The sequence below is a fragment of the Primulina huaijiensis genome, chromosome 8, assembly GCF_012295235.1.
Source record: "Primulina huaijiensis isolate GDHJ02 chromosome 8, ASM1229523v2, whole genome shotgun sequence".
Taxonomy (NCBI): Eukaryota; Viridiplantae; Streptophyta; class Magnoliopsida; order Lamiales; family Gesneriaceae; genus Primulina; species Primulina huaijiensis.
The window spans coordinates 17180265-17200521 of NC_133313.1; the positions used below are offsets into that span (position 1 = coordinate 17180265).

The window sequence follows — 20257 nt, forward strand, 5'->3', positions numbered from 1 at the left end:
GATATCTATATATGGCAAAAGATGTGGTTTTTTTAGATGAGTCATTAACAACTATTGATACGTGTTGGATTAAAAGCTACTATTTTCAATATAAAAGAAAGACACATCGTTGGGCAGAAAACAGAGCGGACGAAAGGTGCAAGAGTCGAAGTGAAAGAGGCAAGAGTCGAAGCGAAGGGAACGAGAATGACGAGAAGGACAAACAAGCGGAAGAATTCAATTGTACAAACCGGACACTCAAGTTATAAACATGTGATATCCCTGTGGAGATGGTTGTCGGTGCATATGTGGAGAGGTGCATGTGACTCACGTATAACGGGAGCAACCGACAACTTACCACAAACTGACCAAAAAACACATTATTCCCTCTTTTAGATATGTAGATATAAAAAAAAAAACCAAAAAACAAAACCTTCAACAAAAGTGTGCAACTTTAATTTAAAAGAATAAACATCATATTATTCTTATGATACGATCTCACAAATTTTTATATATGATCTATATCTACAATGAAAAATAAAAAATAATATTTTTTTATAGATCAGATCGAATCAATTTAAAATATATCTCAAAAAATTTATCAGTGAGATGATTTCATAGGAGTTTTAGTGATTTAAAAATTATTATAAGACATGAAAAAATAAATAAATAAAACTCAAAACAACTAAATTGGGATTTGTAACATGAATTTTCAAATAACTTAAACTCAATCAAAATTAAAAGGATAATAAATAATTTAAAAGAGTATAATTATGCAATAATATATATTACAAAACCCTACTCTACTACAAGTTTTTATCTATTTAAATAATTTGAGCAAATAATGTACACACACATTATAAACTGTTAAATGAAGATTCATAATTAGACATATTTTCGTCTATGCTACTCAGACTCGGGATTTAATCCCATAGAGATGATAAATCTTCGTCTGTAAATTCAATGGATGAAACCTCAAAAAGAGAAGAAATTGATACACAAGAGAAATTCACTGAAGAAGATGGAAAAAAAAGAAGATAAGATCTATCTATATAGATATCATCATCAACATCAAGAAAATCGTATACTTTGGAAGAAGCTTGTACAGTTTGGGAAGGGGTTTTGATTGATTTTAAGTGAACCATTGACGAAGTGTATATCAAATATAATTGATTTGATAATTGACAGAAGTCTAATTCAGTATTTTGTGCTCGTATACAAAAACCAATATATTCCAACACCTCCATCAACTTCTAAGAACTACACCAACGGAGGTCAAAACATTTACCAAGATTCCTGCAACTGGAATTGACAGCATTAAAAGGAATTGACAGCATTAAAAGGAAGGGAACAAAAACTGATACCCATACTCATGTATCACTTAACTATATGTATAAAAAACGAGATGAAACGCAATCGTGTAGCATGAGACCTGGAGCGAACATGGCAAGGAGAGGGTAGCAAATGGTCTGGACAAAGTTCAGCACTCACAGCCAATGTTCATCTCGTCATCTCCTATGTGCTTGTGCATTTATTTACGCACATATATATGATTGAAAAAAAGGTTGTTTTTTGCAAACAAAATCCATTTTTTTAAAAAACTTAAAAGCCGGTGAACTCCTATGAGTGGATGGAACAAATATATAAACACAGGGGAAAAAAAATTAGAAAATCACAACCAAGCCAGGGACAGCAACAGGGCACAAAACGGAACTGCTCCCCTGTATTTGAACATCCCAAGTTCTTTTATAAGTACTCTAAGAATTATCCTCCCATAGTAGGACTGAAGACCATTTCCTGCATTCAAGAAACATCTAAGTAATGCTTTTGGGATAAAGAACTGCTCCATAAGAAATGGAGAATCGGCTATTTATGATGATAGTTAGCAATTTTAATAACCTGATCACAAACAGGACAGGTATCACTTCTTTCCATCCATTCCAGTATGCAAGCAAGGTGAAAATGATGATCACATTTTGTGATGATTTTTGGGTTCTCCACATCATATCCTGCAGTGATGCGAAAGAAAGTTATTACTACAATAATAGCCTCAAAAAACTATAGCTATTTTCGGGTATCCAACATTAGTTATATGTTAACATCCCCTAAATGCAGCCTGGATATGGGGTAACAGAGACTATAAGACATACAAATATTGGCGTGGGACGCCTGGATGTAAAGTAAACAACTAAACCGGTAAAGGAAAAGAATGTACCTACATGAGTGCAAACACATGACCTCCTATTCTAATCCTAAGAAAAATATATATTGCTTGTCCAAAACGCTATAGGAAAAGAAAATGGCTCAACTTTAAATAAATAAGTTTACAGTGTTCATTTGTTAGAGAGAACAAAAACACGAGCCATGAGGGAAAGTTCAGCAGGAAGTTACAAAGGTAATTTTTGTCAGACCTTCGAGGCAAGTGGGACAAATGTCTTCCTCATCTTGCAGCGGTGGAACAAAAGGTTCACTGGACTTCTTAAGTTCGCCAGAATTGTTGTCTTCCATTTCTTTTAAAGCTGTAAGCTCAATATGTGTTTCCATCTTTTCATCAGATTCCAGGTTCTTTAACATAGCATCCAAAGTACTACCAGAGTTGGTATCTCCAACCATTTCAGTGTTTGTGCTTTGCAAAGCAGTCTCAATCTTATTTCCAGAACTTTGTTGATGTACTGACGGGGTTGGTTGGTATCCTACAATTGTTTCATATGGTAGAGGTGCAGGTGGTGGCCGGTAAGTATCTGCGATAGTGGTGTCCAGATTTGTATCAACCAAAAGTCCAGTAGAGACTGTCGCATGGTGAGATGATAAGGGCTCACGCTCTTCAGAGACTGGGTACTGCGAGTAAAACCCCCACAAGAAAGAATCAAATGATATTGGTGAACAAAAATTAACCATAATACAATTGGTGATTTTTAAGTTGTGCTATATGGGGTGACGACAAATGTAGCTCTTAGATGAACAAGAAAATTAAAAACCAAGACTTACTAACCACCACCTGCAATATCGATATCCAGAAGAAACATAGAAAAACAATTTCAAAACCATCTTTTTTAGTCATCCAAAAGCTTTAGCAATTAAACCTAATTTTCCAGGGAGAAAATGGACATCAATATTTATTCCTACCAATGAGATATGTAGAGATCTTAATATGAGGCTAGAGAAATCACTCACGTGAAAGCATGCAGGCGACCTATTGAATTGAGGACTCTCAGATGCACAGCAACAACAGCAGCCTCCCATCACCGCTGAAGCTTTAATTATCTTTTGTGTCCACCTAGAGCCGCCAGAAACTTGGTCATTGTCCTCCCTCTCTCTATACACAAAATAGAAACACCATGAAGCAAAAGTAATGGAAAATACCATATTGAAAGCCCATACTCAGTTAACATATGTACAAGTGCCTAACTACTTAAAAAGATATTAGCCAAGCTACATTCATTATAATACGATTCTTTAATTTTTTTTAAAAGAAATATTTGAATACGATTCTAAGGATGTGTTACAGTAAGAAACCCAAGTTATTAAGCACAAAATAACATCCGGACAAGCAACAAGTTACTAAATTATCAAGACCTTTTCGTTAGAGCTTAAACCACGAGCCTGCAGATCACGAGGCTCGATACTTTTGAAAACATATACTCAGATGAGTTACTCAGAAAGTGAATAACCAAAAGTAACATACTTTCAAAAAGATTAATCTGTAATGAGAACTTTGCAAGTTTCAGGTTCAATCTTTCTCTAATTTTTGTCCACCGAGGAATTTAACATTTTTCTAGACCATAAGAATGAAGTCGGATTTATGAACAGTCATAATTATTTTATTTTATAATCCATTTACAGACAAACTACAGCTGATTCAAGGTTTCCAAGCGGATTTAGACATTGTCCATGAACAAGCATCCCCCATGGTTGTTATCATCCACCTTCTTCAATAAAATCAGCTTACCAACAGCCATCACCCACCTCTCACCATATTTTAAATATACACGATTTCGTTGATCCTCTTTCTATCCCAAATTCCCAATCGAGCCACAAGTCTACAAATTCTTAACGGCTATGATTTTCATCTCATTACAATAGTTCGAATCCAAAACTAAAGGGCGTGGAAAGATTGTTAAAATGCAAAATATTAGATAATCATTATGATACCAGGAACAGAAGTCAGAAAGCTAATTGCCCAAACTGATTTAACCATGGTTTCAATCATTTCCCCACAACAATCCACAAAACCCCATTAAAAAATAAGGCATAATTCCTCACTAAATGGCCACCTAATTTAAACTCATACAAAAGATAGCTAATCAGAGTCAGAGGTCATACGCAGGGGAAGAAATAGTGTTTTTGCTACAAAACTTGAAACAAAGACCAGCAATTCAATTCCAGAAAACCAAAAGCCCCCATATTTGGATTCAAATCACAAAATAAAAAGGCCGAACTGAAAATCAGCTAAACGAATTCAATACAACTTATAATCATTAAAAAAAAATTCCAAAAACTTGATCACATTTAAGGAATCCTGCTCCGTGACGAGCATCATATCATAAAATAATAACTCGTGCATATGCATATAAAAATGTACGTATGCGTGTGATGGTGTATGCTGCTGTATTCAAACACTCCACTTGGCTGGATTGAATCAGTGGTGAATGAAAGGAAACCGACTTTGGATAGTTGGAAACTATCAGGAAAAATTTACTCTTTTTTTTATCAAAATTCGTATAAATAATATCTATATGCTCAAAAATGTTGGATATGAACACGTCCGAACCAGTTCCGGAGAGGACTGACCCACCATTTCGAGTCAATTCAACTCATAGCCAGTCATAAGTTAGAATACACGGGACGGCTAGTTTTGAGGACTTCGAATTTTTTTCAAACTGAACTCGAACTCAATAAGATGAAAACAAGAAATATACACAGATGAAAAAAATATAATTTTTAGAAATTATTTCTTCTTACCTGAGGACATTAATCGGGAGAGGACCAAAAAAAGAGACAAGAACCTTCTTTGAATGTTGATTTGGTCTTTGTGAATAGATTTCAGGAAAAAATTTAAACAGATTTTGTATAAATTTTGGAAAAAAAAAATTCATGTTCGCCATCAATGGAATCGCCTATGAATATGTATATATTATACAATGCAGAATATATCTAAGCCAACTGTTAATTCTACATTTCTATCAGGAGAAAATAATAATTACAAGAACCATAAATACCAAACCATCAAACTTCAGCAGGGAAAACTCTACAGGTTTCAGCAAATATGTTGGAAGTACTACAACTAGTTTATAAAATTATGTGATACAGATTTCTCATACTTAAAAAGATTCTCAGGCAGATTCGAGACGAACATGTGGGCAGATCCTTTCCGGTTCACCTATTGTCCAGAGAATCTTCAGGTCCCCTCTTTTTTTCCCGAGCGCTAGAAACGTTCCTGCATCATTAATCCCATGTTTTATTATCCTTCAATCTAAACACAACAGCAACGATTTTTGTTTTGGTGTTTTCAGTGTTCGAAATTCAAGAAATATCTCAATCTTATTAATATTGGATATGAGTCTAGAATATAGTATATGATTTCTAACACAATCTATCTACAGCAAGTACACATTTAGTTACCTAATGTAAAAGGGACGATGTAAAGCAATGCTGGTTGGCCATGTCCATCCATCAAGTTCAACGCCACGTAAGTAACAAGAAGACCTGCGATGAATGTCAAAAGTGTTAAAAACGCGTAAATACCATGGAAGTTGTTTCTACATAGACAGCCTCATGTACAGTAACTTCATGTAGTTACCAAGACCCCGACGTGTAAAAATCTAAGGTTCTAATCCTCAAATGGTGCCAACGCAAATCTGATCGAAGTTCTAGAGTGGTCGTAATTTAGTGCGATTCTTCAGCAACATTTGATGCATCAATATCTGCTTAACTTATTGGATTTTGTCATCTGCCCATCATGGAATCGATGGGAAATGTCCACTTCGTGAGTAAGCCATTAAGCTAACATAGAGGATATCAAAGATGACATATTAATCATTGTCGTATAAGATGTGACTCAAAATCCACCGGCAAAAACGAGAGAAATGAGCAATCTAGCTACTATCATTCGAGTGAAAAGAAATCTAAAACAGTTCGACTACAAAAAAATGAGCTTGAGCTATCTCAAATGAAGGTGCGAGCATTACGAAATTTGTTATGAACATGCTCACGAGCACAGGTCAATGGTTTGGCTAGCAAAGGCGCTCGTACATAGTAGATTAATACCTATATCTTTATAATACTAATACATATATAATAATAATAACTAATATAAATAACTAAAAATATTAATTTTTTATATTATTAAAATACAAAAAATTAAAAAAATCACTTATGAGCTAGAATGCTGGCTTGTGAGCTCATGAACAATAACTGTTGGACTCGAGCTAAAAAAAACCTTAGCTCAATGGAGCCGGCTCAACTAATCTTACACCACCATTCAAAACATGAGTCAAATATATAATTAAGCTGAATCTCAAGGAGTAATCATTTAGGGAGACAAGTTTCAAGAAAGGTTTTGTTTACGTAACCCATAAGCAAGCATTGCCCATAAAAAGTATCCAGCTTGTAGGCTTTTGTTTGCCAACCAATCATACCTGCAACAGACAAAATAGATTGAGTAAAGGTGTATAAAGGAAAAACAGATTTGAATAAAGATATAAAATCGAGACAGCACGAGGCTAAGTTATCTTGCTTATACCAAAACTTTCCCTACCAATTTCACTCCACATAGCCCTGTCACATAAATACTAGCCGACCACGCACGCATGATATGCATAAGTAAAATTTGAAGGGGCTGTTTTTCAAATATGCATAAAAATGCCACAACCGTAGTACATTAGTGTGGAAACTACTATGGACGTGAAAGAGCCATCACATTAAAAAAATGAACTGTTACGAAGCTAATCAATTATTAAAAAACGTTTTAACAATGTATTTTTGCAAATTCAAAGCATGACATACCAAGAGATAAGAAAATGGTCGGCTGCGGTGTTTTTTCTAGTATGCGGCAATAGATAGGGTGCTAATTACACATTTCTTGGACCGTACCCATGTCGTAGTGGTATCACCTTTCTTCATAGTTGGAGAGGGAGGTCAAGGGCTCGATGCCCACAAATCAAATCCATTTCTTAGATTCTTATAAATCGATGATAACACTGCTTGTGTTGACGGAACAGGAATAAGGGACACCAAATGAGTGAGAAAAAAATCCATTTAGGTCAAAACTGGATGCCATTACCAAGCCCTGGATTATCGACTACGAAGCACAACACCAACATGCCAGAAATTAACAAGTAAATGTAAATAATTCGAACCTAAGTGAAAATGCTACCACCAGTCCAGGCAAGAGGATGTCGCCAAAGCCTATGATACTGTAACCACCCCATGGATCAAACATACGTGGAATTTTCAGAAGCATCGGTATACCATCCTCACCACTTCTGTCACCACGGGCAACCTAGAACGACAATAACAGTAAAAGTTCATCTCTTCTACTTCCTATGATTTTGGCAGATATGTAATGTGAATTATTGAGGTTAATTACCCACCGCAATCATCACACTCTCTTGTAAGAGTTTCTTTGAAACAAACACCCAAAAGATGTCGTACATGAAAGCACAGCTAAGAAGGACAGTGCGCACCTGAAATATAAGACTGAGTGTGTTACGGCGAGGAGAACACACCTTATGAATACATAACAAGATGATAAAACAAGATCAATTCTTTCAATTATTGACCGCATCGATTATATGCCCAAGAAAGATTTCATAGAAGAATATATATATTCACGAGTTAAAAGATGAAGATTTATTCTCTACTGTTAGCCCCAAATGTCCTGTATATCCGATGAATCATTGCAGAACAAAACTTAATTCTATCCAAAAAAGTCAGAAAACCCATCAACTTTTCAGTAATCTTCCAAATGTATCAGATGAGTATTGATTGAACTGTACAATCTGAACTCTGTTTACGTAAGGTAGTTCAAAAAATATTAGCTGTGAACAACCCAATAATTAACAGCTTGAATAATAAAATGTGGCATTGCTTGATTCTGGAAATGAAAGCTATTGTCTCATTTCACAAGAAAGTTAAAAGTTGAGATTAAAAAGACGAGCAAGAACTTTCTGGCACAGGACCTAGTTAACAATTAAATGTGAAAGTGTTGAATTCCATGAGGAAAAGGCACACAAGGAAACATGATGTGATTTTAATAGCCCGGGAAATGTAAACACTCTGCAAATGCATTTTTTGGCGGTATATCAGTAATTACATTGCAGGAAAGTTTATTAACCAGAACTCTCTTAGATTTTAAATAAGTAATCAAAAGGAAGGATTAATCCAATAATTACAAATTTTGTCCCCTCGAAATATAATTGTTCATCTCACCCTTTAATGAGTAAAATTTAAACTGTAGAGTGAAGCATAGCAGAAGATCAAGATGTGCATAGCCTCGAGTGTAAGTACAACAATCGATAGATGTTCAGACTTGATTCATGATGCATAGAAAAGTAATAAATCCAATACATAACAGCAGTATTGTTGTAGAACGAAGTGTAGATGCCAAAAGTATAGCAATAAACAAGAAATGCCCTTCAAATTTGACAGCTTTCCTTCATACCCAAGTTTGACGAGTCAAAATTATTACCTTGAGATTAGGAATCCGAACTATCTGAAGAACGGTAATTATCTGAAGAACGGTAATTATCAATGTAATTCCCTGAAAGAAAAAGATACCACAATTAATCATCAACGACAATAGCTTAAAAATTCATTCAAAAATAAATTAATCTCTTATTACAGGAACAAGAACATCTCTTACGCTAAAATATTCACACGACGAAAAAGGCAATTATCTTGACGCAGCAAAAAAGAATGTCTATCAAAGGCTTCAAAGCTTAACAAGCCAATCAAAAGTATTATCTCTTCATTTTGTTATTGATTTTGATTTTTGAAAAGGTAAAGGGGTCACATCTAGATCGAGACAAAATGCATCACATCTCTTACAGATCTAACTTTTTGAAAAAGTTATCTCACAATATGGTGCCAGGCTCATGATGTATCACCACATCCCATTTAGAAATCAATTATAAAATTGCACACGTAAAATTACAACATTTAACAAACCACATATCCAACAACTTCAATATTTCGATTCCATTGGCGTTCAATTTTTCCATCAATATCAAAGACGTTTTTCTAAAATAATCTCTTCATTAGTCCCGGAAAGAAAATTATCATTCCATAGAACTTCAGGAGGACAACAACTTAAGAAAACATTTTTTTATTTAATTGTCCTGGAGATTTATTATTCCATATTAATAAGATGACTAGCTCAAATAATCGTCTCTATTTCCATAAAACAAAAATAATTTGAAGGAGATTGACATTCAACTCTAGTTCCCTCATGGTGGCAATGAATTGAGAGATCAATGATTTTACCAATAAAGGAATATTAACATGGATTAATATTTACACTTACAAGTACATCTTGACCTATCCACGCAAAAGAGACCTCTCTGTACACAGCCCACACTACAGCAAAAGCTACACAGAATGGAGCAACAGCCAAAGTAAGATACGAGATAGCCCCCAAGACAGGTACTTTGATAAATGAGTCACCAGCTCGCTTGAACCACCTGAAAATATAGTTTGAGCTTGATTTCTGTCTACACTGAAATTTGCACTACCGGCCTCACTACTTGATTCTAGCTGCAGATAGTTCTGACCATGATTCAGTGTAGGCAACAATATATTATAATTAATAAAGCAAAAAAAAAACAATGATTAATCGACAGCTAAAAATAACGTGTCATAAAGTTCGAACACAAGTTACGCACAGCCAGTAGAATTGATAAATGATGGAAAAACGTCAGAAAAACGACGAACAACAGCGTGTACAAAATCCGAAATCAAAACAAAATATGATATAAAATATAAAATATGCGTTCGAAAAATAAAATTGAATTCATTATCGATTGGAAAAAGCATAAAATTATAAAACAATTGAATGATCGACAAACATTGAACAAAAAAACGAACCTAAAATTTGGTAACATTTTGGATTGTTTTAGAGATTATGAAAGATGAAGCAGTAATTAAAATGAATTGGAATGATTCTTAATCAAAGTATATGATGCTCGTGACTCGAGAAGAGAAAACACATACAGAAGGCTATAGAGTGTATGCTTGGATATTAATAACATTTAAAAAATTGAGTCTACAATTTGGGTCTACAAATTATTAAAAGAAAATTGGATCAGCTAAGCATATAATAATAGTATACACAAATTAAAAATTTAAGACATAAATATATCTAGGGTGCCGGAAGACACAAATATATATAAACATATAAAAAAAAATTTTGGCCCAGTGTGGACCGCCAGTGGTTCTGACGATGTATTTTAGTAGTAACACAAAAAAATAATCACATTCTTCTATCAAACAGGTTCAATCACATGACTCAATCTTAATGTAGAACCTACTGGGACATTATGGCTAGTTTTTGAGTAGGGATCATTGGTTAAACAATTGCCAGATCAGAGAAAAATAACATGCAGTAAGCAAAGTACTGTACCTTGATAACAAGGCAACCAAGCAAGTTTGCAAACCCTTCAGGAAAAGAAGGAAACAGAATTCAGTACAAATTTTGACACAAACAAACCAAATACGATTCAAATCAATTTTAACTCAACAATACTAAAATCATAAAACGTAACTCGGCTAACAGATTGCAATGCAGGTATATACAGTCAAAAAACTACTCATCTCCACACCACCAATGCAAAAGAGAACCACCAAGAGCTCAATGAACCAGAATGACATTAGCTTGTATATAAGTATCAAGAAACATGAGGCGACAACAACAAACAGAACAGCAGATGTCGAGTTGATATCCACAACACTAGTGCCGCCAGAGCCTTTATTGTTTGGAAGTTCATCTGAACCATCCTACAAAAAGAAATTAATTCACATGGCTGCTGATATAAAGGTCTTGAAGCTTATAATTTTTACTTCTAAGCTATCTTGCTTGAAAATTTTTCAGACCTTCAACAGCTTATCTTGCTCTATAGCTCCTTCTCTGGCACTCCATGCAGACCAATAAGAGGCACATAAGATGGTCCCAACAGCCATCAACCACAGAAATACTTCCGCTATATCAACAACAGGTCTCTTCGGAGAGTACAGCTGCACAGATACTATGAAAGATAAAGTGTCAATCGAGCTATATTTGGTTTAATATGTCAAAAGTGCTTGTGTATTATACAAAAAGAATTAAAGCATTCACATGAAACAAATGTGGCATATAAAACTATATTCTGTTTAATTAAGCAACCAAACGATGATCAAGTCTTGCAACTTGAAGGAGAAAGGCATCATTTGTCAGCGAAGGATTTCAGGCAAAATGAAACTACCATCTTGTTTCAATCCATGGTTCCCTACCTCTGCACCCTACTACTTTCTTGAGGATATGGACTAAATCATTTTGCATAATTTCTAAAATTGAACCATTTAAATTGTAAAAAGCTTAGTTTGGACAAGGGTATCTTTTATCGTTTAATATTTGAATCCATGAGTTTAGTTCAAGATCATTAGATTATGGCAATGTGCTAAGAAATTTGTGTTTTGCATTTTGTTATGCAATTTTGTCTTCAACAAAAAAAAATAAATCAAAGGAGTTCAATGGTTCAACAAATTCTTTAAAAAAATCAACCCAATTGAATTTCACTTGTTAGCTAAGTCATATAAGCATTAACTTGTGAAAGGTGTGAAAGGTTTGAAATCTGGATATATTAATTAGGTTGTTATACAAGTAGTACCATCAGGAAAATGAATTACGGCTTTGCTGTTGTGACAAGCTACAGCACAAGTCGTGCAGCATACCGCAAAGGCATTTGCATAATCACATTAATGTTATTGGTTAAAACTAAACTAGGAAAATCCGAAAATATCACCTAGCACAAAAGTAAGCCAAAACCCACATTCTCCTTTAGCACGTTGAAATCACGAAAGAATACTGATGATTTCTCCATATCCTGCATCACCGTGACTTTGCTTATCACCAGCGCTCGTTAAGCTCATAACTCGCTTGCAATGGCATAGCATCACCGGACATCATTAACTTAAAGTCAATTGCACACCATCAAGAGAACCATCAAGGAGGTCAATCAAAGCAAAAAATATATATCAAATGCAACAGGAACTACCAGCGGCATAGGACATGTGCAGCAGAGACTTAGATAGACAAAAGAGTAATCGCTTAACAAAAAATCACCTGATGAACCATTTGACAACATTTTCTCCAGTGTAGAACCAGCATCTTGAGGGAGCATGACAGCAGATATGTGAATATCTATATCAGTTTCATCAGGCTCACAAACCATTCTTGTAGAGTTCTGAGGAGATAAGAAGTTAGTGGTTTATACATAGAAAATTTTGGCAAGACGGAAGTAAATAGATATGCTTTAAGAAATCCTCCACCCACTGAATCCATGTACCGATTAACTTGATTTTGTCACATTTGTACCATCTATTTGTGATGCAAAACATGCAACAATCCAACAAATTATCAACAATATGATGTGAAGAAAGTTAGTACATGTAATTAGACTCTTTGCTCTTTATCCTTAATATCAACCTAAATGTGAAACCAATGTCTTTATTAAAGCATAAGCTTGGTCATGTAACAAATAGTCAAATACCAGCAAGGGTACTGATCATTTTCATTCCATCTTCAACCCGGGAATTTAAAGTACGAACCATGATACAGAACTTTTTGAACTATAATATGTGAAAATTTTGAGCAATTTTCGACCACCTCAAAATAGCATTATAGACTGCAAAAGCACTCTTATCAAAGCATTGAAAATAAACTTTACCTTTCTGGTTATTTATGATAAGAAGTGCCGAAGCACCAGCAGCTTCAACGAAGTTTGTCTTTGCGGTGAATTTGCAGTTACCTCGAGCCACCATTATAACATCTCCAGCATACTAAAAGCATAAAAAAATAGATATTCAAAATTAGCATTGAGACGTATTTTTTCTATCATAACAAACAAAAAATCAATAAAACCCAAGCAGGATGTCAACTAGAACCTTTTTCTTGGGAGGACCACAGCCATCCTGAGGGTCTGACAGAGTTAGGCGATTCTGGTTCACATTTTTCTCCTTTGATACTATGGCTTTGCCAAATCTAGCACCAACACCGACAAACTCTGCATCTTCCACACCATCAACCCAAGTTTGAACTTTTACCTAAATGGAACAGCTTTTTTGTTAGAAGCTGTAAAATGTAAGCATTAATTAGAAATGACAGGCAAAATGCATAGACAAATGAGCTTCATATGAAAGCATCTGTGACACATTTAAAACTAATGGCCATGTAGTTTACATCCACAAATTTAAGCTCCTAAGAACTATAACATGCAATTTTTATTTTTATTTATACAACAACCACCACCTCTAAGTGCATACATGAAAGAAATAGAAAACTAGTAGGATATTATACCAATTTAATTACTTCACGAAAATTTCAAACAATCCTGTAACCAATCACTTAGATATACACCAGGAAGCAATCACTCTCCCTAATACGAAGATTCATAATAGTGGCATTCAACTTGAACATCGAAGCATCATCGCAAGCTCTCTTTCTCACACACGAACCTCAAAAATAAAATACGCGTTGATATGAGACTGAAAAAAACCTTCTGAATTAATGAGCTAAAAGGGAGACCAAAGTTGACGGTCCATAAATAAAATTTAGCAGGAAAATATGTTTATCAATACTAAACAGAAACAGTATACAGTAAATAGAACAATAAAGATCTAAACATATCATCATCACAAGGATGAACAAGTCATCAATAAATCAAGCTCAAATACAATCATAACACGAAACATCAAGATTCAATCTTTAGTAAAGCAACATAAAAAATGACAACCCAAACCACCAAAATATCCACTGGGCCCGCAAAAACTGAAGTAAACAGTAGAAATTTACAAGCACAAAATCATTGGCACATCCGGGCTTTTTGGGAGTCAGATCGTCATCATGGACTATGTCACCGGCTGTCACTCCATCTGGGATGCAGAAGAGCATCAACAAAACAACGCGTATGAAAAATCTCTGAAATTCCATGGCGGAGCTTCAGGTTTTATGAGAAATTTCCTCTTTATTTCTTGATTTCACAGCATCGCCACCTCCAGCCAATTTACAGAAAGTTTTTTGCCGGACAAACAAACCAACAGAAAATCAAAGATAAATGAAGGGAATGCCTTCTCATTTTTATCTGAGATCAATAAAATCATACACTGAACTGCGTAACAGCAAAATGAGAAAAGGAAGGCGTGACTGTGGAATTTACTGCGTTTGGACTCCAGGTCCGATGCGGGAGTTATTGTTCACAAGTACAAAAGAATCGTCGTGAAAATGTAAAAATTTACGATAAAAAGTAAAAATTTCAAACTTTTAAAATTATCACATTACATACTTTATAATATTTTTCTCTCAACTCAATTGTGATGTTCTTCACAAATGAGAGATCTATTTATAGAAAATTTTTACAAATAATCCAAAAATAAAATACATCATTACCTACATCATCACACACTAATTTTCAATATTCAACACCTAATTTTCAACATTCAACATTCACATTTTCAACACAAATATTTAACACATTTTTAAATAATTTTTCAACACTCTCCCTTGTGATGATGATCATAATGATTGTATACATTACGTGTTTTTATACTGCCTCGTTAAAAACTTTATTAGGAAAAACTCATTGGGATAAAAACCATAGTAAGGGAAAAAGAGTGCAGTCACGTAAACTCCCCCTCATGTTGACACGAACAATTCTTCACAAATTTCGTAGATTGCGCATCCCAATATTATATATGTGCTTTCTGAATATTGTCGTAGGAAGTGCCTTTGTGAAGAGATCTGATGAGTTTTCACTTGATTGAATGTGACGAACATCAATACATTTATTCTTCTCAAGCTCCTTGGTGAATGCGAAGAACTTAGGAGGAATATGTTTAGTTCTGTCGCTTTTTATGTATCCTTCTTTCATTTGAGCAACACATGCAGCATTATCTTCATATAGTATCACAGGCTTCTCGTCGAATGATAATCCGCATGAGATTTGGATATGTTGAGTCATTGATTTTAACCACACACATTCACGGCTTGCTTCATGTAGTGCAATAATCTCGGCATGATTTGATGAAGTTGTTACAAGTGTTTGTTTCTGTGAACGCCAAGAAATTGCAGTGCCTCCACGAGTAAATACATATCCAGTTTGAGAACGTGCTTTGTGTGGATCAGATAAGTATCCAGCATCGGCATAACCAATTATACTTGGATTAGCATCTTTTGAATACAAAAGTCCCAAGTCTGTCGTTCCTCGTAGATAACGGAATATATGTTTAATTCCGTTCCAATGTCTCTTTGTTGGATATGTGCTAAATCTTGCCAATAAATTTACGGCAAAAGATATATCAGGCCTTGTACAATTTGTAAGATACATAAGGGCACCGATAGCACTTAGATATGGTACTTCTGGACCAAGAATATCTTCATCATCTTCACATGGACGGAATGGATCCTTTTCTATGTTTAATGATCTAACAACCATTGGAGTACTTAAAGGATTTGATTTGTCCATATTAAAACGTTTAAGGATCTTTTCTGTATAATTTGTCTGGTGAACAAATATTCCACATTCTTTTTGTTCAATTTGTAAACCCAGACAATACTTGGTTTTTCCAAGATCCTTCATTTCAAATTCTTCTTTCAAGTATGACACAACTTCTTGAATTTCCTTATTTGTTCCAATGATGTTTAAATCATCAACATATACAGCAATAATTACGCATCCGGATGTTGTTTTCTTAATGAAAACACAAGGGCATATTGAATTATTTACATATCCCTTTTTCATCAAGTGATCACTTAGCCTATTATACCACATTCTGCCGGATTGCTTCAACCCATATAATGATCTTAGTAATTTCACAGAATAACATTCTCTGGGTTTTGAACTTTGTGCTTCAGGCATCTTAAATCCTTCAGGGATTTTCATATATATATTACTATCAAGTGATCCATATAAGTAGGCTGTAACAACATCCATAAGACGCATTTCTAAATTTTCAGATACTGCCAAGCTAATCAAATACCGAAACGTAATTGCATCCATCACAGGAGAATACGTTTCTTCATAATCAATTCCAGGCCTTTGAGAAAAACCTTGTGCAACAAGTCGAGCTTTATATCTTACTATTTCATTTTTCTCATTTCGCTTTCGAATAAAAACCCATTTGTATCCAACAGGTTTTACACCTTCAGGTGTAAGGACTATAGGTCCAAAAACATTACGTTTATTTAGCGAATCCAATTCAACCTGGATGGCATCTTTCCATTTTATCCAATCCTGCCGATTTTTACATTCACCAAAAGATTTTGGTTCATGATCTTCATTATCATTTATGATGTCGATTGCCACATTATAAGAAAATATATCATCAATTTCTTCTATATCTTTTCGGTTCCATATTTTTCCAGTATTAATATAATTGATAGAGATTTCATGATTCTCGTCAGTTTGTGGTTCTGACAAAACATTTTCATCATCATGTGTTTCTTCAGGAACATCATTCTCTATTTTGTGATCATTATGTGTTTCTTCAGGAACATCATTCTCTATTTTGTGATCATTGTGTTTCTCTATGAATTTTCTTTTTCGAGGATTTTTATCCTTGGAACCAACTGGCCTTCCACGCTTCAGGCGTTTAATGACATCATGACTATCTTCAATTTGTTTCTTCGGAATTTCAATTCGAGCAGGGGCATTTGCAGCATGTATATATGATTTAGTTACCCCTTTTGTGTCTGCAAATGCATCTGGTATTTGATTTGCTATTCTTTGCAAGTGCACAATTTGCTGTACATCTTTTTCACATTGTTTTGTTCTTGGATCCAGATGTAACAATGATGATACATACCATGTAATTTCTTTTTCGGTATGTTTCTGTTCTCCCCCTAACATTGGGAAGATTTCCTCATTAAAATGACAATCAGCAAAACGTGCTGTGAACACGTCGCCTGTCTGTGGTTCAAGATATCGAATGATCGATGGACTATCATAACCAATATAAATTCCAATCTTTCTTTGAGGTCCCATTTTCTTTCGTTGAGGTGGTGCAATAGGCACATACACCATACATCCAAAAATTCTCAGATGAGAAATGTCTGGTTCTTTACCAAATGCAAGCTGCAATGGGGAGTATTTATGATATGCACTTGGTCTGATGCGAATTAATGAAGCAGCATGTAAAATTGCATGTCCCCATATAGAAATAGGGAGCTTTGTTTTCATAATCATTGGTCTAGCAATCATTTGCAGACGTTTAATCAATGATTCAGCCAATCCATTTTGAGTATGTACATGAGCAACAGGATGCTCAACAATGATTCCCATAGACATACAATAATCATTGAAAGTCTGGGAAGTAAATTCACCAGCATTATCAAGTCTAATTTTCTTGATTGTATAATCGGGAAATTGATTCCTCAATTTTATTATTTGAGCAAGTAATCTTGCAAATGCAACATTTCGAGTTGACAATAAACATACATGTGACCATCTGCTGGAGGCATCAATCAATACCATAAAGTATCTGAATGGTCCACATGGTGGATGGATTGGTCCACAAATATCACCCTGAATACGTTCAAGAAACATTGGTGATTCAGTTTGGATTTTGGCTGGTGATGGTCTTATAATAAGTTTTCCAAGAGAACATGCTTTACATTGAAACTTATTATTCTGAAAGATCTTCTGGTCTTTCAATGGATGACCATGTGTATTTTCTATAATTCTTCGCATCATTGTTGAACCAGGATGTCCTAATCGATCATGCCAATTGGTTAATATTGAAGAATTATCAATTACCATGTTTGATTCAATGGGACGTATATGTGTATAATGCAATCCAGTAGGGAGCATTGGTAGTTTTTCAATCACATATTTCTTTCCTGATTTATATGTGGTAAGACACATATATTTCTCATTCCCTTCATTCATTGTTTGAGTATCATACCCATGGGAATATATATCATTAAAACTCAACAAATTTCTTTTCGATTGTGGTGAATATAAAGCATCATTGATCAAAAATTTTGTACCATTAGGTAACAAAAATTGTGCTTTACCACATCCTTTAATCAAGTCTACAGGACCTGATATTGTATTCACCGTTGTTTTTGTTGGTTTTAGTTCCAAGAAATATCTTTTATCTCGGAGGATAGTGTGCGTTGTACCACTATCGGGTATGCAAACTTCAGCTTTGCTCATAGCATTTTCCATATTTGAACTTCAAAAAATATGCAATGAAAAAAAATTAATGACAATACATATTTAAATATAACACATATCATAATTGTACAATAAAACATTATCATATAAATACATGAAAAATAAATTATTGTACATTTATATTCTACCACTATATTGTTCATTTTCAGAGAAATCATTGAGAAAATCTGCAGCATCAATATTGTTCATTTCTATCCCACCAACATATTGATCATTTCCAGAGAAATCATTCATAAAATCAGCAGCATCAAAATGAGTTGAATCACTCAAACGGTCACTTCGCTCAGTGAAGTTGGTCTCCTTTTCTTTCCCCTTTATCGATTCTTTATAAAGTTTGCAAAGATGCTCAGGGGCTCGACAAATACGAGACCAATGTCCTGGAGTACCGCATCTGAAACAAGAACTTTCAAATCTTTTCGAGTGATTTTCATTAACACTCATGTTTTCTTGATGCCTTTTCTGTGGATGGTTTGGGACGTTATTTTGAGATGAGTTATAGAAATAACTATCTCGATTATTTTCAAAACCACGGCCGCGTCCACGACCACGACCACTTCCTCGTCCACGTCCACGTCCACGACCTCGACCTCGACCTCGACCTCGACCAAAACCTTGTCTTTGAATTTGATTTTGGTTTCCAGGTTTAAATTCATTTTTACTTACAGCATTTACTTCTGGAAATGCTGTTGATCCAGTGGGTCGGGACTGATGATTTCTCATTAATAGCTCGTTGTTCTTTTCCGCCACAAGAAGACAGGCGATGAGTTCAGAATATCTCGCAAATCCACGCACTCTATATTGTTGCTGTAGTGTTATATTTGATGCGTGAAACGTGGAAAATGTTTTTTCAAGCATTTCCGATTCTGTAACCTCATGTCCACAAAATTTTAACTGCGAGATTATTCTATACATCGCTGAATTGTAATCACTGACTTTTTTAAAGTCTTGGAATCTTAACATATTCCATTCATCACGGGCGGTCGGAAGTATAACTTCCCTTATATGTTCAAATCTCTCTTTTAATCCTTTCCACAGAGCCATGGGATCTTTTTCGATGAGATATTCACATTTTAAACCTTCATCAAGGTGTCGTCGTAAAAATATTATAGCTTTTGCTTTTTCTTGTGATGAAGATATACCATTTTCTTTAATGGTCTCGCTTAGACCCAATGACTCAAGATGCATTTCTACATCAAGAGTCCATGGCATATAGTTTTTCCCAGTAATATCAAGAGCGATGAATTCGAGCTTTGCCAAGTTTGCCATGGTGGTACTAAAAATTACGATGCATTTTATTAGTTAATGAATATTGCAATACAAAGTAATGGATAAACAACAAGTACAAGTATTCGTAAAAATAAAGAAAACACACGAGGAGGATATTCTCCGATAAATACAAGACTGGTGAGTATGATAACCAAAATAATTAAAAATAACCTCGTGAAAGCCATCTTCTTTTTTTCTTCGAAAATTTGATGAAGAATAATTTTTAGAGAAGAAGAGAAAGTTGGAGTGATTGAATGTATTTGTGAGATTGTATTTATAGAGCAAAAACTAGCCGTTTTGTTACCGTTTATTACCGTTGGTGTATAAGAAAATAAATGTATGTATTTGTATAATTTTATGGTAATAATATGGTGTATATAATATTAGTCATATTTAAATAATTATGTATATCATATCACATTATTATAATTAGGTGTCATAAGTTATTTTGTTTAAAAAACCTTATAGGCTTTTATACTTGTCGTATCCCTTACCGGGAGTGTGGGATGTCGTCTTAACATCCTCCCAGGATTTATAACAAGTTTTTGAAAAAATTATTTTTATTATTTCTAACAATAACATTATAT

At 34.5% G+C, this 20257-nt stretch overlaps 1 protein-coding gene and 1 pseudogene across 4 annotated transcripts; both read right to left on the bottom strand.

Moving 5' to 3' along the window:
- Nucleotides 1–1145: 1145 nt before the first annotated feature.
- On the bottom strand, nt 1146–4987 carry LOC140982556 (probable E3 ubiquitin-protein ligase RHB1A). 4 transcript variants are annotated; one of them, XM_073449113.1, is made up of 5 exons: nt 4600–4987; nt 3154–3293; nt 2391–2817; nt 1879–1988; nt 1146–1776 (listed from the first exon to the last, which is right to left on the bottom strand). In XM_073449113.1, the coding sequence occupies exons 2-5, from the start codon at nt 3220–3222 to the stop codon at nt 1744–1746; spliced, it is 639 nt and encodes a 212-aa protein (XP_073305214.1). In that variant the 5' UTR covers nt 3223–3293; nt 4600–4987; the 3' UTR covers nt 1146–1743. The 4 variants fall into 4 exon arrangements, with proteins under 4 accessions (XP_073305214.1, XP_073305215.1, XP_073305216.1 ...); XM_073449114.1 differs by lacking the exon at nt 4600–4987 and adding an exon at nt 4487–4592 and having other exon boundaries at nt 3154–3295; XM_073449115.1 differs by lacking the exon at nt 4600–4987 and adding an exon at nt 4303–4479 and having other exon boundaries at nt 3154–3295.
- A 122-nt stretch (nt 4988–5109) lies between these two features.
- On the bottom strand, nt 5110–14413 carry LOC140982555 (signal peptide peptidase-like 2; annotated as a pseudogene).
- Between the last annotated feature and the right edge of the window lie 5844 nt (nt 14414–20257).